At 40.4% G+C, this 16,650-nt stretch overlaps 1 protein-coding gene across 2 annotated transcripts in view; it reads left to right on the forward strand.

Moving 5' to 3' along the window:
* The window catches only part of LOC115113435 (protein FAM184A-like), a 75,464-nt gene that overhangs the window by 33,642 nt on the left and 25,172 nt on the right, over window positions 1-16,650 (forward strand). For both annotated transcript variants that reach the window (XM_029641053.2, XM_029641054.2), the window contains exons 8-10: window positions 1,844-1,965; window positions 2,817-2,967; window positions 14,192-14,404. In XM_029641053.2, coding sequence (XP_029496913.1) covers window positions 1,844-1,965; window positions 2,817-2,967; window positions 14,192-14,404 — 486 coding nt within the window. The remainder of the gene's footprint in view (window positions 1-1,843; window positions 1,966-2,816; window positions 2,968-14,191; window positions 14,405-16,650) is intronic.

A 16,650-nucleotide genomic window follows, 5' to 3' on the forward strand; every position in this document is an offset into this window, starting at 1 on the left:
TTGGATTCAGGCAGCCATATTGGACTATCCGTGAATCAAAGCCTACTTCTACAGTAAATGATAAGGTGACTTAAAAGCCCAATCCTGGAGTGGGGGAAAATTGTAGAGCTAGGGAGAGGGTGCCTGAGTCCAGCGTTCGATTCTCTTTCCTTTCGTTGGAGCATGCTACATGTTGCAATAGGCCTTTAGAATAATGCAAAACATATAATTGACTCTATCCAACTTGATTAGCGGGAAACAAACCATGCCAGTCAGCCTACATATCCGGCCCATCGAATCTACACTATACCGAAACTGCCTTCACACATAAGAGTTAGCCAATAGTTTAGGGGGGCCCTAATGTTATTGCAAGTGTAGGGGCTAAACAAATAAATCCACAGAGGAACCTTTGACTGAAAAAAATGGCAGTTTTCAGTGTCTGAGCCCATTTGTTTTCCTTAGAGCCGATTTAGATTACAATATCCACAACATAAAAAATAAAAAAATGTAACTGTATTTCTGTCAGGCAGGACCATACAGCATTGAATGAGAGCAAATACGCTAATGCTGTTTCTTTGTGTATGTGGTGCAGACAACTGACTCCTGTATTTCAAATGTAATATTGGGTTACATGACCTTATGTGGCCGATTCACCCTCCAGTCTGGCATATTCTGAATTTAGGGGGCGTGTCACAATATCTATACATTTAAATTTGCCATAAAATATTTTTACACAACCATACTTTTAAAATATGGGATACATAAGAGACATGGTTGTGTTTTGTTCTAGCTCAGGTAGGGGTATCTCCAAAACTGAAGACCTTTTTGAGGTTTGGCCACTATCTTAAAAGAAAAACAGTTCATGGTAAAACCCTATCCCTCTGCAAATAACCCTTTAGGAATCCATTTTTCTAAGAGTGTATGGCTTCAATTATTTAGGCAGTTTGGCTTAAAATAATTGACAAAAATCACAGTTGGTACATCATTGTGCACATGTTGTACACACCACAGTAGCCTACAGTTGGCAAAATAACTCAATTGATTAACGCTGCAATATGTCATTCTTTGGGAGACCCAACCAATTTCACGTAGAAATGTAAGTTATAGACCTGTCATTCCCATTGAAAGCAATTCTAAGAAGCGGTAGATCTGTTCTATGCTCGCTCTTTCTATGCCTCCCGTTCATAAGTTTTGTTTTTGCGTCTTTTACTTTTTGTTTTGTACACCAGTTTCAAACAGCTAAAAACACAATTTTGGGGCTTATTAAAAATATATTTTACAACGGTTTAAATAGTGCAATGATTCTCTACACTATACATTGCTTGTTTTGTCCTATAAACTGGAGTTCAGCAAACTATTCAAATTTGAGTAAACAGGAAATGGCAGAGCAAGTTCCTGTATTCAACAAAGTCATTTTTGGACACAGAGAGACAAACATTTTGATTCTGTTTTTTGTGGAGATCTTCTATGTTTAAAGTAATGACACACTTAGTTGTTCTGAGTGGTCTGAGGCAGTCGTTAGCTTACAAGCGTTTTCAAGTGCAACTTTGCGATGCTTCTACGGAGATTCTAACCATGAACTTAGCCTTAAGATGCTTTTGGCAAACCTGTCCCTGGTTAATAGCTTGGGTTGATGTGTAATTACAGAGTATATCCAAAGAGAAACAAAGTGGAACATTTATCATTATAAAAGTTGCTTTTGGTGTCAGTCTAAACTGCAGATTCTCCTCATTGAGAAGGAATTAGTATATATATTATTTTTTAACCAAATGTTTAACTACATTGCCCTTTTCTGTACTCATAACTTATATTGTATCGTGCCTCAACTTCCCTGAACTTGTCTCTGGTTTGTCCACGTGTCCAGGAGGAGATTGAGACCCAGAAACAGCAGCATGAAGCCAGGGTAATGTCCATAAGGACAGAGGAGAAGCAGAAAATTGACAAAATGGCTGAAGACCTGGACCAAAAATGGACTTATGCTCTGAGGTAGGCCTTTATGTCAGCCAGTAGGTAACATCGTCCCTAAGCTATTGTGGATAGTGCAGATAAGCCTGGAATAACAACTCAAATATGGCCTATGTGGTAGTGACTAAATCAATTAAAATTGTTTGGCAGAATTTGATTTTAGCAAATCACATGACTGCAAGGCGTGGCTCCGAATCAGAGGTACACAAGATAGGGGAATGGGTTATGAGGTTCGGAGGGAGATTATTTATTAGAGTTAAAGCCAAGTGGGAGGGAGATGATTGATTAGAGATAATGTTAATGGCTACAGCAGGTAGCCTAGCGGTTCAATCAAATCAATCAAATGTATTTATGTTGCCCTTCTTACATCAGCTGATGTCACAAAGTGCTGTACAGAAACCCGGCCTTCATCGCCAAACAGCAAGCAATGCAGGTGTAGAAGCACAGTTCATAGCGTTGGGCCAGTAACCGAAAGGTCGCTGGTTCGAATCCTTGAGCCTGCAATGCAGTTTACCCATAACAACAACTGCTCCCCAGGCATGATGACATCGATTAAGGCAACCCCCTACACCTCTTTCATCAGAGGGGTTGGGTTAAATGTGCAAGACACATTTCGGTGGAATACATTTATAGATTGGTTCTTTTTCTACTGGATCAGGACTTTTACCCACTCTTTCTATTGGGTTTACAAAGGCTATGTTTGACTTGTTGATCTAGTAGACCTTTCAAGCATTGGGCTGAAGTGTCTGGTGAATGAGATTACCCAGTATGGCTGTGCAACCCAGAATCTGAGATGTAGTGTTTCAGGCTTCAGGATCATCAGTCTCTCTTTCTCTCTCTCTACCCATTCCTTCCCCTTATCCACTCTATAGGGAGGAGTTGAGGTTGCTGAAGGAGGAATTGACGGAGGAATATGAGGCTGACAGACAAGCCTCCTTGTCCCAGCTGTCTCAGCAGAAGGAGCTGGAGTTGATGACGGCCAGGGAAGGCTGGCAGAGGAAAGTGGAGGACCTGCTGGAACAGGTAGTGTAACACACTCCCTTTCGCATTGTCACGATTTTCAGTATCACAGTACTTTTGAGTAAGTAAGGAAAGAAAACATGAAGCAGACTGGATTTCCTGAGGGAAATGGTTTTAATTTTAAAATGTGTATTTATGTTGTCACATTTGTTAATTTTTCAAGCTATAGCTCACCATTTTACTTGAATCAGGTTTGTAAATGACCATAGAGTTTAGTCTGTGTCTTGTTTTCTTTTTTTGCCATGGCAAATGTAGTATCATATCATCAGGATACTGGGATTGTAACAACACTACACTGTTGAACACGTCACACACTCACACTGCACCAAATACCCTAGTTTCAGACTCCTAATTATCCTTACACTTCATAATATTCTAACCACTTCCATGCCAGTCGGAAGAACTTGTGTTTTATCTCGGAACACTCAAGTTGCTTTCTCTACCGACTGTAGGATAAAAGGAGCATGAGGTGTTATCCACACTCGGTGGACACCTGAATGGCAAAGTGTCCAGCCTGAGACATGCCAGTTTTATCGTATCTTGATTATTGCCCAGTCATATGGTCTGATGCTGCAAAGAAGGACATAGAAACACTTCAGCTGGCCCAGAACAGTCTTGCTCTTCAGAGGGCTAAAGTATGCATGACGGTCTCTCTTGGCTAAAACTAGAGGAGAGACTGAATGCATCACTTCATTCCAAATTGTTTGCATAGTCAACTTACACACAGCAATGCAATAACACACACACTTACCCCACCAGACATGCCACATTTCACAGTCCTCAAATCCAGAACAAATTCAAGAAAACATACATTATTATATAGAGTAGGGGTGTGAACATTTAAATGTTAAAACGTTTAAACTAAGTTGGGATCTTTAATGTTAAGAAAAATCCATATCCGAAAGACAATGTGTATATATATTTTTTCTTCACTTAATTAAAATCACAGAGCAGTTATCACAAAACATATATTTTTCTGTGTTATAGGATATAAAGGCCTAGGAAAGTTAAAATAAATAAATAAAACTGAAAATAGGCAAACTATTAGAGTTTTAGCAACTAGGAAATAACAAAAAAATACCCAGCAAAATCCGTGACCACTCTTTGGAAAGGGGAGACTCTCACAACCCCCACAAGTGTCAGAAAGACTTGTGGGGGTTGTGTCAGTCTGAAGTACTGTCGATGTGCCAACTTCTATTTGGTAGCGCCCAAACCATTTTGGTTACAAACTAATGGGACCCCACTTTGGAAAGGGGAGATTCTCAAGGGTGCATTTTGCTATAGGACCCTCACAAGTATCACGGGACTCATCTGAAGGTAACTGGTACCGTTTTTTTTTAAACTAATAGAAGTATGAAGGTAGTTTTGTGCCTACCGAAAAAGGGGTTAAATATTAGTTAAAATAACATTTATATATCCTAGATTTAGGACAGACAGTTCAAAACCTCTGTTTTCCCATTTATGAATTTGTTATTCAATGCATTTCTATGGGCTTTAGTTGTGAAGGCCAAAATCTATATTTTTTCTATACAGTACCAGTCAAAAGTTTGGACACCTACTCATTCAAAGGTTTTTCTTTATTTTTTACTATTTTCTACATTGTTGAATAATAGTGAAGACATCAAAACGATGAAGTAACACATATGGAATCATGTAGTAAACAAAAAAGTGTAAAAAAATCTAAATATATGTAATATTTTAGATTCTTCAGAGTAGCCACCTTTTGCCTTGATGACAGCTTTGCACACTCTTGACATTCTCTCAACCAGCTTAACCTGGAATGCTTTTCCAACAGTCTTGAAGGAGTTCCGACATATGCTGAGCACTTGTTGGCTGCTTTTCCTTCTCTCTGCAGTCCAACTCATCCCACACCATCTCAATTAGGTTAAAGTCGGGTGATTTGTGGAGGCCAGGTCATCCGATGCAGCACTCACTCTGGGTCTTCTTTTCCTCCTCTGGGCCGTCCTAATGAGAGCCTCTTTCAAAGTTCTTGCATTTTGTGTATTGACTGACCATGTCTTCAAGTAATGATGCACTGTCATTTCTCCTTGCCGATTTGAGCTGTTCTTGCCATAATATGGACTTTTACCAAATCTTCTGTATAATACCACCCCTACCTTGTCACAACTTAACTGATTGGCTCAAACGCATTAAGAAAGAAATACATTGCACAAATTATCTTTTAACAAGGCACACCTGGTAATTGAAATACATTCCAGGTGACAACCTAATGAAGCTGGTTGAGAGAATGCTAAGAGTGTACAGAGCTGTCATCAAAGCAAAGGGTGAGTACTTTGAAGAACCTCAATTATAAAATATATTTTCATTTAAAACTTTTTGTGGTTACTATATGACTCCATATGAGTTATTTCATAGTTTTGATGTATTCACTATTATTCTACAATGTAGAAAATTGTACAAATAAAGAAAAATCCTGGAATGAGTAGGTGTGTACAATCTTTTGACTGGTACTGTGTGTGTGTGTATATACAGTTGAAGTCGGAGGTTTACATACGCCTAAGCCAAATACATTTAAACTCTGTTTTTCACAATTCCTAACATTTAATCCTGGTAAAAAAAAATCCCTGTTTTAGGTCAGTTAGGATCACCACTTTTTTTTAAGAATGTGAAATGTCAGAATAATAGTAGAGCGAGTGATTTATTTCAGATTTGATTTCTTTCCCCAATTGGTCAGAAGTTTACATACACTCAATTAGTATTTGGTAGCATTGCCTTTAAATTGTTTAACTTGGGTCAAACGTTTCGGGCTACAGGTTCATCTACCTCACCTAAAGCACATTCTTGTGGGAAGCTGCTATAGACCGCCATGTGCTAACAGTCAGTATTTGTATAATGTGTGTGAAATGCTTGATAATGTATGTGATATCAACAGAGAGGTATATTTTCTGGGTGATTTTAAATATTGACTGGCTCTCATCAAGCTGCCCACTCAAGAAAAAACTTCAAACTTTAACCAGTGCCTGCAACCTGGTTCATGTTGTCAGTCTACCAGGGTATTTACATTTACATTTTACATTTAAGTCATTTAGCAGACGCTCTTATCCAGAGCGACTTACACATTGGTGCGTTCACCTTAAGACATCCAGTGGAACAGCCACTTTACAATAGTGCATCTAAATCTTTTAAGGGGGGTGAGAAGGATTACTTTATCCTATCCTAGATATTCCTGAAAGAGGTGGGGTTTCAGGTGTCTCCGGAAGGTGGTGATTGACTCCGCTGTCCTGGCGTCGTGAGGGAGTTTGTTCCACCATTGGGGGCCAGAGCAGCGAACAGTTTTGACTGGGCTGCGCGGAACTGTACTTCCTCAGTGGTAGGGAGGCGAGCAGGCCAGAGGTGGATGAACACAGTGCCCTTGTTTGGGTGTAGGGCCTGATCAGAGCCTGGAGGTACTGAGGTGCCGTTCCCCTCACAGCTCCGTAGGCAAGCACCATGGTCTTGTAGCGGATGCGAGCTTCAACTGGAAGCCAGTGGAGAGAGCGGAGGAGCGGGGTGACGTGAGAGAACTTGGGAAGGTTGAACACCAGACGGGCTGCGGCGTTCTGGATGAGTTGTAGGGGTTTAATGGCACAGGCAGGGAGCCCAGCCAACAGCGAGTTGCAGTAATCCAGACGGGAGATGACAAGTGCCTGGATTAGGACCTGCGCTGCTTCCTGTGTGAGGCAGGGTCGTACTCTGCGGATGTTGTAGAGCATGAACCTACAAGAACGGGCCACCGCCTTGATGTTAGTTGAGAACGTCAGGGTGTTGTCCAGGATCACGCCAAGGTTCTTAGCGCTCTGGGAGGAGGACACAATGGAGTTGTCAACCGTGATGGCGAGATCATGGAACGGGCAGTCCTTCCCCGGGAGGAAGAGCAGCTCCGTCTTGCCGAGGTTCAGCTTGAGGTGGTGATCCGTCATCCACACTGATGTCTGCCAGACATGCAGAGATGCGATTCGCCACCTGGTCATCAGAAGGGGGAAAGGAGAAGATTAATTGTGTGTCGTCTGCATAGCAATGATAGGAGAGACCATGTGAGGTTATGACAGAGCCAAGTGACTTGGTGTATAGCGAGAATAGGAGAGGGCCTAGAACAGAGCCCTGGGGGACGCCAGTGGTGAGAGCGCGTGGTGAGGAGACAGATTCTCGCCATGCCACCTGGTAGGAGCGACCTGTCAGGTAGGACGCAATCCAAGCGTGGGCCGCGCCGGAGATGCCCAACTCGGAGAGGGTGGAGAGGAGGATCTGATGGTTCACAGTATCGAAGGCAGCCGATAGGTCTAGAAGGATGAGAGCAGAGGAGAGAGAGTTAGCTTTAGCAGTGCGGAGGGCCTCCGTGATACAGAGAAGAGCAGTCTCAGTTGAATGACTAGTCTTGAAACCTGACTGATTTGGATCAAGAAGGTCATTCTGAGAGAGATAGCGGGAGAGCTGGCCCAGGACGGCACGTTCAAGAGTTTTGGAGAGAAAAGAAAGAAGGGATACTGGTCTGTAGTTGTTGACATCGGAGGGATCGAGTGTAGGTTTTTTCAGAAGGGGTGCAACTCTCGCTCTCTTGAAGACAGAAGGGACGTAGCCAGCGGTCAGGGATGAGTTGATGAGCGAGGTGAGGTAAGGGAGAAGGTCTCCGGAAATGGTCTATTTACAAACAGCACAGGAATGAAATCATCAACATGTATTGATCACATCTTTACTAATGCTGCATACATTTGCTTGAAAGCAGTATCCAAATACATAAGATGTAGTGATCACAGTATAATAGCCATATCTAGGAAAACCAAAGTTCCCAAGGCTGGGCCTAATATAGTCTATAAGAGGTCATGTAGTGATTCATATCTTGATGATGTGAAGAATATTTGCTGGTCTTAGGTGTGTAATGAGAAGCAACCAGACACTTGACACATTTATGAAATTGCTTATTCCAGTTACTAATAAGCACGCACCCATTAAGAAAATGACTGTAAAAACTGTTAAATCCCTGTGGTTTGATGAGTAATTGAGAAATTGTTTGGTTGAGAGGGATAAGGCAAAAGGTATGGCAATTAAGTCTGGCAGCCCAACTGATTGGCAATGTACTGCAAATTAAAAAATCATGTGACTAAGCTAAATAAAAATGTACTTTACTATGAAACAAAGAAACTATATAAAGCATGATAATAAAAAGCTTTGGAGCACCTTAAATGACATTTTGGGGGAAAAAGCCAACTCGGCTCCATTATTCATTGAATCAGATGTCTCATTTATCACAAAACCCACTGATATTGCCAACTACTTGAATTACTTTTTCATTGGAAAGATAAACACTTAGGGATGACATGCCAGCAACAAACGCTGACACTACACATCCAAGTATATTTGACCAAATTATTAAAGACAAGAAATTGAACTTTTGAATTCCGTAAAGTCAGTGTGGAAGAGGTGAAAAAAGTATTGTTGTCGATCAACAATGACAAGCCACCGGGGTCTGACAATCTGGATGGAAAAATACTGAGGATAATAGCGGATGATATTGCCACTCCTTTTTGCCACATCTTCAATTTAAGCCCACTAGAAAGTGTGTGCCCTCAGGCCTGGAGGGAAGCTAAAGTCATTCCGCTACCCAAGAATATTAAAAACACCTTTACTGGCTTAAATAGCCGACCAATCAGTCTGTTACCAACCCCTAGTTAACCTATGGAAAAAATAGTGTTTGACCAGATACATTGTTATTTCACAGTAAACAAATTGACCACGGACTTTCAGCACGCATATAGGGAAGGACACTCAACAAGCACGGCACTTACACAAATGACTGATGATTGGCTGAGAGAAATTGATGATAAAATTATTGTGGGGGCTGGCTTGTTAGACTTCAGTTCAGCTTTTGACATTATCAATCATAGTCTGCTGCTGGAAAAACATACTGTATGTGTTATGGCTTTTCACCCCCTGCTATAATGTGAATAAAGAGTTACTTGTCTAATAGAACACAGAGGCTGTTCTTTAAAACCTCTTAAGGATCGGACCCTTTTTTCCCAATTTTCGACCTAAATGACATACCCAAATCTAACTGCCTGTAGTTCAGGACCTGAAGCAAGGATATGCATATTGTTGATACCATTTAAAAAGGAAACACTTTGAAGTTTGTGGAAATGTGAAATTAATGTAGGGGAATATAACACATTACATCTGGTAAAAGATAAACATGTTTTAATCATATTTGAAATGCAAGAGAAAGGCTATAGTGTACTATTCTAGGTTATGTGCAATTTAGCAGTGTATGTGCAAAGTTTTAGACTGATTCAATGAACCATTGCATTTCTGCTCAAACTGTTGTATCAAGACTACCCAAATGTGCATAATTGGTTTATTAATACATTTCAAAGTTCATAACTGTGCACTCTCCTCAAACAATAGCTTGGTATTATTTCACTGTAATAGCTACTGTAAATTGGACAGTGCAGTTAGATTAACAATAATTTAAGTTTTCTGCCCATATCAGATATGTCTATGTCCTGGGAAATGTTCTTGTTACTTACAACCTCATGCTAATCACATTAGCCTATGTTAGCACAACCGTCCCGCTGGTGGACACTGATCCCATAGAAGTTAATGGAAGCCTGATCCCATAGAAGTTAATGGAAGCCTCTCAAACATAATACAGGTAGAAACAGGAATTCCCCAGTAGCTTGCTTTTTTCAATCTTTACTAACGACATGCCACTGGCTTTGAGTAAGGCCATGTATGCGGATGACTATACACGTCAGCTACTATACCAACTGAAATGACTGAAGCACTTAACAAAGAGCTGCAGTTAGTTTCAGAATGAGTAGCAAGGAATAAGTTAGTCCTAAGTATTTCCAAACTAAAAGCATTGCATTTGGGACAAATCATTCACTACCCATAAACCTCAACTACACCTCATAATGAATCATGTGGAAATTGAGCAAGTTGAGGTGACTAAACTGCTTGGAGTAACCCTGGATTGTAAAACTGTCATGGTCAAAACATATTGATACAACAGTAATTGAGAAGTCTGTCCATAATAAAGCGCTGCTCTGCCTTCTTAACAACACTATCAACAAGAAAGGTCCTACCGGCCCTGGTTTTGTCGCAACTAGACTACTATTCAGTCGTGTGGTCAGGTGCAGCACAGAGGGACTTTGGAAAATTGCAGTTGGCTCAGAAACGGTGCAGCACAGCTGGCCCTTAAAAGTACACAGAGAGCTAACATTAATGACATGCATGTCAATCTCTCATGGCTCAAATTGGAAGAGAGATTGACTTCCTCAGTACTGGTTTTTGTAAGAGGTGTTGACAAGCTGTCTGTTTAAAATACTAGCACACAGATCGGACACCCATGCATACCCCACAAGACATGTGTAACAGTATAACTTTAGACCGTCCACTCGCCCATACCCGGGCGCGAACCAGGGACCCTCTGCACACATCAACAACAGTCACCCACGAAGCATCGTTACCCATCGCTCCACAAAAGCCGCGGCCCTTGCAGAGCAAGGGGAATCACTACTTCAAGGTCTCAGAGCATGTGACGTCACTGATTGAAACGCTATTTAGCGCGCACCGCTAACTAAGCTAGCCGTTTCACATCCGTTACACTCACCCCCCTTTTGACCTTCCGTTACATCCGTTACACATGTGCAACAAGACATGCCACCAGAGATTTTGCGTAGTAGGTAGGTGGTAGTGGAATATGGGCCTGAGGGCGCACACTTAGTGTGTTGTGAATTCTGTAATGAATGTACTGTAATGTTTTTATTTATTGTACAACTGCCTTAATTTCACTAGACAGCAGCTAAATGTGAGCCATAATAAATAGAAACACAAATGTCCAGTGCAGCTGTTTTTAACTCAATATCAAATCATTTCTGGGTAACAATTAAGTACCTAACTGTGATTGTTTAAAATGGTCAAAAAGAAACCAAAATAGCTTCGTAGCAAAGAGCAATTTTTCAAGCAATCATTTTGCTAGGACTGTCTGGGAGTGGTCTGAGTGGGGAGCGAAAAACAATCTGTTTTTGGCAGAGAGGTTCAGAACTCTATTTCTTATTGGTCTAATTCACTGCCAGGCAGTCCAAAACTCCATCCCAAATAGGCAGAAATTTCAGGCGGTCTTACGCTAAAGGGACACCATCATCGTTTTCACAATTTCACAGTATTATTTCATGCTCACAGTGTGGAAATATATATAAAATACAGAAAAATCCAAAATGTTTGACTGCACTGGGCCTTTAAATCAATGTCCTGTGGTTGCGGAATGGTGAAACTCAACACAGAAGTAGGACAAATCCAACACATGCAGACTTGTGGCAAAGCTACGCAGCCTAGCAGCAGTACAGTCTGCCTCCACTAAAAATGAATGAATTCTGCCGGATCGCAAAGATTTGAACGCAGTATGTCTGTAGCCTCCATTAGTTGCTGGCCTCTGCATTTTCTTGTGTTACATCCTGAATTTAAAATTGATTCATTTTTTTAAAAATTGTCATTGGCTTACCCCATAATATCAAAGTGGAATTATGTTTTTCTAAATATTTACAAATGAATAAAATATGAAAGGCTGAAATGTCTTGAGTCAATAAGTATTCAACCCCTTTGTTATGGCAAGCTTAAACAAGTTCAGGAGTAAAGACTTGCTTAACAAGTCACATAATAGGTTGCATGTGACAATATTTTTTTATTGACTGCCTCATCTCTGTACCCCACACCTACAATTATCTGTAAGGTTCCTCAGTCGAGCAATGAAATTCCAACACAGATTCAACCACAAAGACTACCTATTGGTAGATTGGTAAAAAAAAGAAGAAAGCAGACGTTGAATATCCCTTTGAGCATGGTGACGTTATTAATTACACTTTGGATGATGTATCAATACACCCAGTCACTACAAAGATACAGGCATCCTTCCGCTCAGTGATTTCACCTTGAGGCCAATGGTTACTTTAAAAGAGTTACATAGTTTAATGGCTGTGATAGGAGAGAACTGAGGATGGATTAACAACATTATATTTACTCCACAATACTAACTTAATTGACTGAGTGGGGGGGGGAGGAATCCTGTACAGAATAAAAATATTTCAACACATGCATCCTGTTTGCAACAAGGCAAAAAGTACTGCAAAATAATTGGCAAAGCAATTAACTTTTTGTCCTGAATACAAAGTGTTACGTTTGGGGGAAATCTAATAAAACACATTGAGTACCACTCTCCATATTTTCAAGCATAGTGGGGGTTTCATCATGTTATGGTTATGCTTGTAATTGTTAAAGACTGGGGGGGTTTCAGGGTAGAAAAGAAATGCAAAGGAGTTAAGCAAAGGCAAAATCCTAGAGAAAAACTTGCTTCAGTATGCTTTCCACCAGAGACTGGGAAATGTATTCACCTTTCAGCAGGACAATAACCTAAAACTCAAGGCCAAATCTACACTGGAGGTGCTTACCAAGAAGACAGTGAATGTTCCTGAGTGGCCAAGTTACAGTTTTAAATCTGCTTGAAAATCTTTGGCATGATCTGAAAATGGTTGTCTACCAATGATCAGCAACCAATTTGACAGAGCCTGAAGGTTTTTGAAGAGAATAATGGGCAAATGTTGCACAATCCAGGTGTGGAATTCTCTTAGAGACTTACCTAGTAAGACTCGCTCAGCTGTAATCGCTGCCAAAGGTGCATCTACAAAGTATTGACTCAGGGGTGTGAATAATTATGTGTATTAAATATTTCTGTATTTCATTTTCAATCAATTAGCAAAAATGTATGAAAACATGTTTTCACTTTGTCATTATGGGGTATTATGCTTCAATGGTTGAGATGTATTTATTTTGTACAAACAATAGTACGCAAGTATAAAAACACCATGGGACCACGTAGCCGTCACACCGCTCATCTTAGAGATAAACGTACTTTTGTGCGAAATGTGCAAATCAATCCAAGAACAACAGCAAAGGACCTTGTAAAGATGCTGGAGGACACAGGTACTGTTTATACTGTCTATATCCACAGTTAAACAAGTCTTATATTGACATAACCTGAAAGGCCACTCAGCAAGGAAAGAGCCACTGCTCCAAAACCGCCATAAATATGCCGGACTATGGTTTGCAACTGCACATGGGGAAAAAGATCATTATTTTTGGAGAAATGTTCTCTGGTCTGATGAAACAAAAACAGAACTGTTTGGCAATAATGACCATTGTTATGTTTGGAGGGAAAAGTGGGAGTCTTGCAAGCCGAAGAACACCATACCAACCGTGAAGCACAGGGGTGGCAGCATCATGTTGTGGGGGTGCTTTGCTGCAGGAGGGACTGGTGCACTTCACAAAATAGATGGCACAATGATGAAGGAAAATTATGTGGATATATTGAAGCAACATCTCAAGACATTAGTCAGGAAGTAAAGCTTGGTCGCAAATGGGTCTTCCAAATGGACAATGACCCCAAGCATACTTCCAAAGTTGTGGCAAAATGGCTTAAGGGCAACAAAGTCAAGGTATTGGAGTGGCCATCACAACGCCCTGACCTCAATCCTATAGAAAATTTGTGGGCAGAACTGAAAAAGTGTGCGAGCAAAGGAGGCCTTAAAACCTGACTCAGTTACACCAGCTCTGTCAGGAGGAATGGGACAAAATTCACCCAACTTATTGTGGGAAGCTTGTGGAAGGCTACCCGAAATGTTTGACCCAAGTTAAACAATTTAAAGGCAATGCTACCAAATCTTAATTGAGTGTATGTAAACTTCTTACCCACTGGGAATGTGATGAAAGAAATAAAAGCTGAAATAAATCATTCTCTCGACTATTATTCTGACATTTCACCTTCTTAAAATAAAGTGGTGATCTTAACTGACCTAAAACAGGGAATTTTTACTCAGATTAAATGTCAGGAATTGTGAAAAACTGAGTTTAAATGTATTTGACTAAGGTGTATGTAAACTTCTGACTTGAACTGTATATTTTATTCCCCCCCTAGGTAGAGTGTTAAGATGACTTTGTAATGAAAAGCGCTATAATATACAAATATAATAATATTGTTTTTGTGTTATTTTTTTTTATTAATACACTACAGGGTAAAAATGAAGACGAATTGCACATTCATGGTTGTGTCCCAAATGTCACCCTCTTTCCTATATAGTGCACCGTCTGACCAGGGCCCAAAGTAATGCAATACAGGGAATAGCGTGCCATTAGGGACACATAGCATATAACACACCACTCCCTCTTATCTCTTTCTCTCCAGATCTCCCTGCTGAAGCAGAGTCTGGAGCTACAGCTCTCCCAGTCCCAGGGCGCGCTGCAGCAGCTGCAGGCCCAGTTCAGCCAGGAGAGAGAGCACCTGAGCCAGCAACTCCAGGAGCTGCAGCTGGAGCACCAGCGTAGAGAGCACCGGCTGCAGGAGGCTCAACGCTGCGCCCATGGCACACTGGAAGACGCCCGCCAGCACCAGCTCAGGGTGAGAGAATAATACACACACACACCCCTCATATAGTGCAATCAGAAGGTATTCATACCCCTTGACTTATTCCAACAAAAATTGTGTTACAATTTTCATCAATTTTGAATTCAGGCTGTATCTCAACATTTTACACATATTACACCATCATGACAAAATGAAAACACGTTGAATTTCTTTTGTTGCTATTTATTGAAAATGAAATACATTATTATCTCATTTACATAAGTATTCACACCCCTGAGTCAATACATGTTAGAATCACCTTTGGCAGCGAATACAGCTGTGAGTTCTTGAATAAGTTTGTAAGAGCTTTGCACACCTGGACTGTACAATATTTGCACATTCTTCTTTTTGAAATTATTTTGTCAAGTTGGTTGTTGAGCATTGCTAGACAGCCATTTTCAAGTCTTGCCATTGATTTTCAAGCTGATTAAAGTCAAAACTGTAACTAGACCACTCAGGAACATCAATGTTGTCTTGGTGTAACAGTACTCTTCTTGCGTTGTGTACAATCAGTCATCGACACGGAACTCCAATATGTAGCACCAGTCATGTAGCTTTATTCTGTTAGGAACGGCACAAAATTGCACGTCATGCAATGCACGTCTCACCATCCAACTCTGCACTCACGCACGCTGGTTTGGTGCTTGTTCACTGGGATAGTTACCAAAATAATACAATTACAATATACAATATAATATCTTTAACAATGTACCTGTTAGGAACGGCACAAAATTGCACGTCATGCAATACACATCTCACCATCCAACTCTGCACTCACGCACTGTACAAAATAATGAACCCCCGCCCACCAGACACAGTAAGTTGCTAGCTAGTACTGGCGGGAATTCTTTACAACAAAATGCACAACAAATATTCTCCAAAAACCGCTGCATCTTATGTGTGATGTTCGAATAACATTTACAAACAATTTGATATAAATTGTACATTTAAATCATCACTTGAGAGTATAAAAATCACTTTTGATGTACAGTGCTTGGCAACCAACAACTTACCGCTGGTTTGGTGCTTGTTCACTGGGACGATTCTAACTGGAACATCCCCCCTCGTAAGCAAGCCACGCAAACCAGTCAATAAGATGCCATGTTGAGTAGGTGAAGGCAAGACAAACTCAAACCAAAAACCCATTGGCTTAACAATAAAGTGGCAAGGGGAATCACCAATATAACCCTGTTACATTGGTAAGCAACTCCAGTGTATATTTGGTCTCGTGCTTTAGGTCATTGTTCTTCTGAAATATGAATTTATCTCCCAGTGTCTGTTGGAAGCAGACTAAACCAGGTTTTCTACTATGATTTTGCCTGTGTTTAGCTCTGTTCCGTTTCTTTTTATCCTAAAAAAAATCCCTAGTCCTTGCTGATGACAAGCATACCCATAACATGATGCAGCCACCACCATGCTTGAAAATATGAAGAGTGGTACTCAGTGATGTGTTTTGTTGTATTTGCCTCAAACATAACAATTTGTATTTAGGACATAAGTTAATTTCTTTGCCACATTTTTTGCAGTTTTACTTTAGTTCCTTATTGCTAACAGGATGCATGTTTTGGAATATTTATATTCTATACAGGCTTCCTTCTTTTCAGTCTGTCATTTAGGTTAGTATCGTGGACTAACTACAATGTTGTTGATCCATCCTCACTTTTCTCCTATCACAGACAATAAACTAGGTTTCCTTCCTCTCTCTGGCATCTGTGTTAGGAAAGACCCCTGTATCTTTGTAGTGACTGGATGTATTGATACACCATCCAAAGTGTAATTAATAACTTCACCATGCTCAAAGGGAATTTCAATGTCAGCTTTTTACATTTGTTTCCCATCTACCAGTAGGTGCCGTTCTTTGAGAGGCAGTGAAAAATCTCCCTGGTCTTTGTGGTGGAATCTGTGTTTGAAATTTACTGCTCGATTTAGGGACCTTAAAGACATTTGTATGGTTGGGGTACATGCAACTTAATATATGACTTCATAAGCACATTTTTACTCCAGAACTAATTTAGGCTTTCCATAACAAATGGGTTGAATACTTATTGACAAAAGACATTTCAGATTTTCATGTTTAATTAATTGGTAAATGTTTTGTCAAGGGGTGTGTATACTTTCTGAAGGCATTGTAAATACTTTGTACCCATACACATGCTCCATACACCTCACTCATTGACCATTGTTTCTCCAATAGTTTTTGTGGTATAAGACAGCATGTACTGTTAACCATCCCCTACTAT

This window comes from Oncorhynchus nerka, linkage group LG28 (genome assembly GCF_034236695.1).
Source record: "Oncorhynchus nerka isolate Pitt River linkage group LG28, Oner_Uvic_2.0, whole genome shotgun sequence".
NCBI classification, from domain to species: domain Eukaryota; kingdom Metazoa; phylum Chordata; class Actinopteri; order Salmoniformes; family Salmonidae; genus Oncorhynchus; species Oncorhynchus nerka.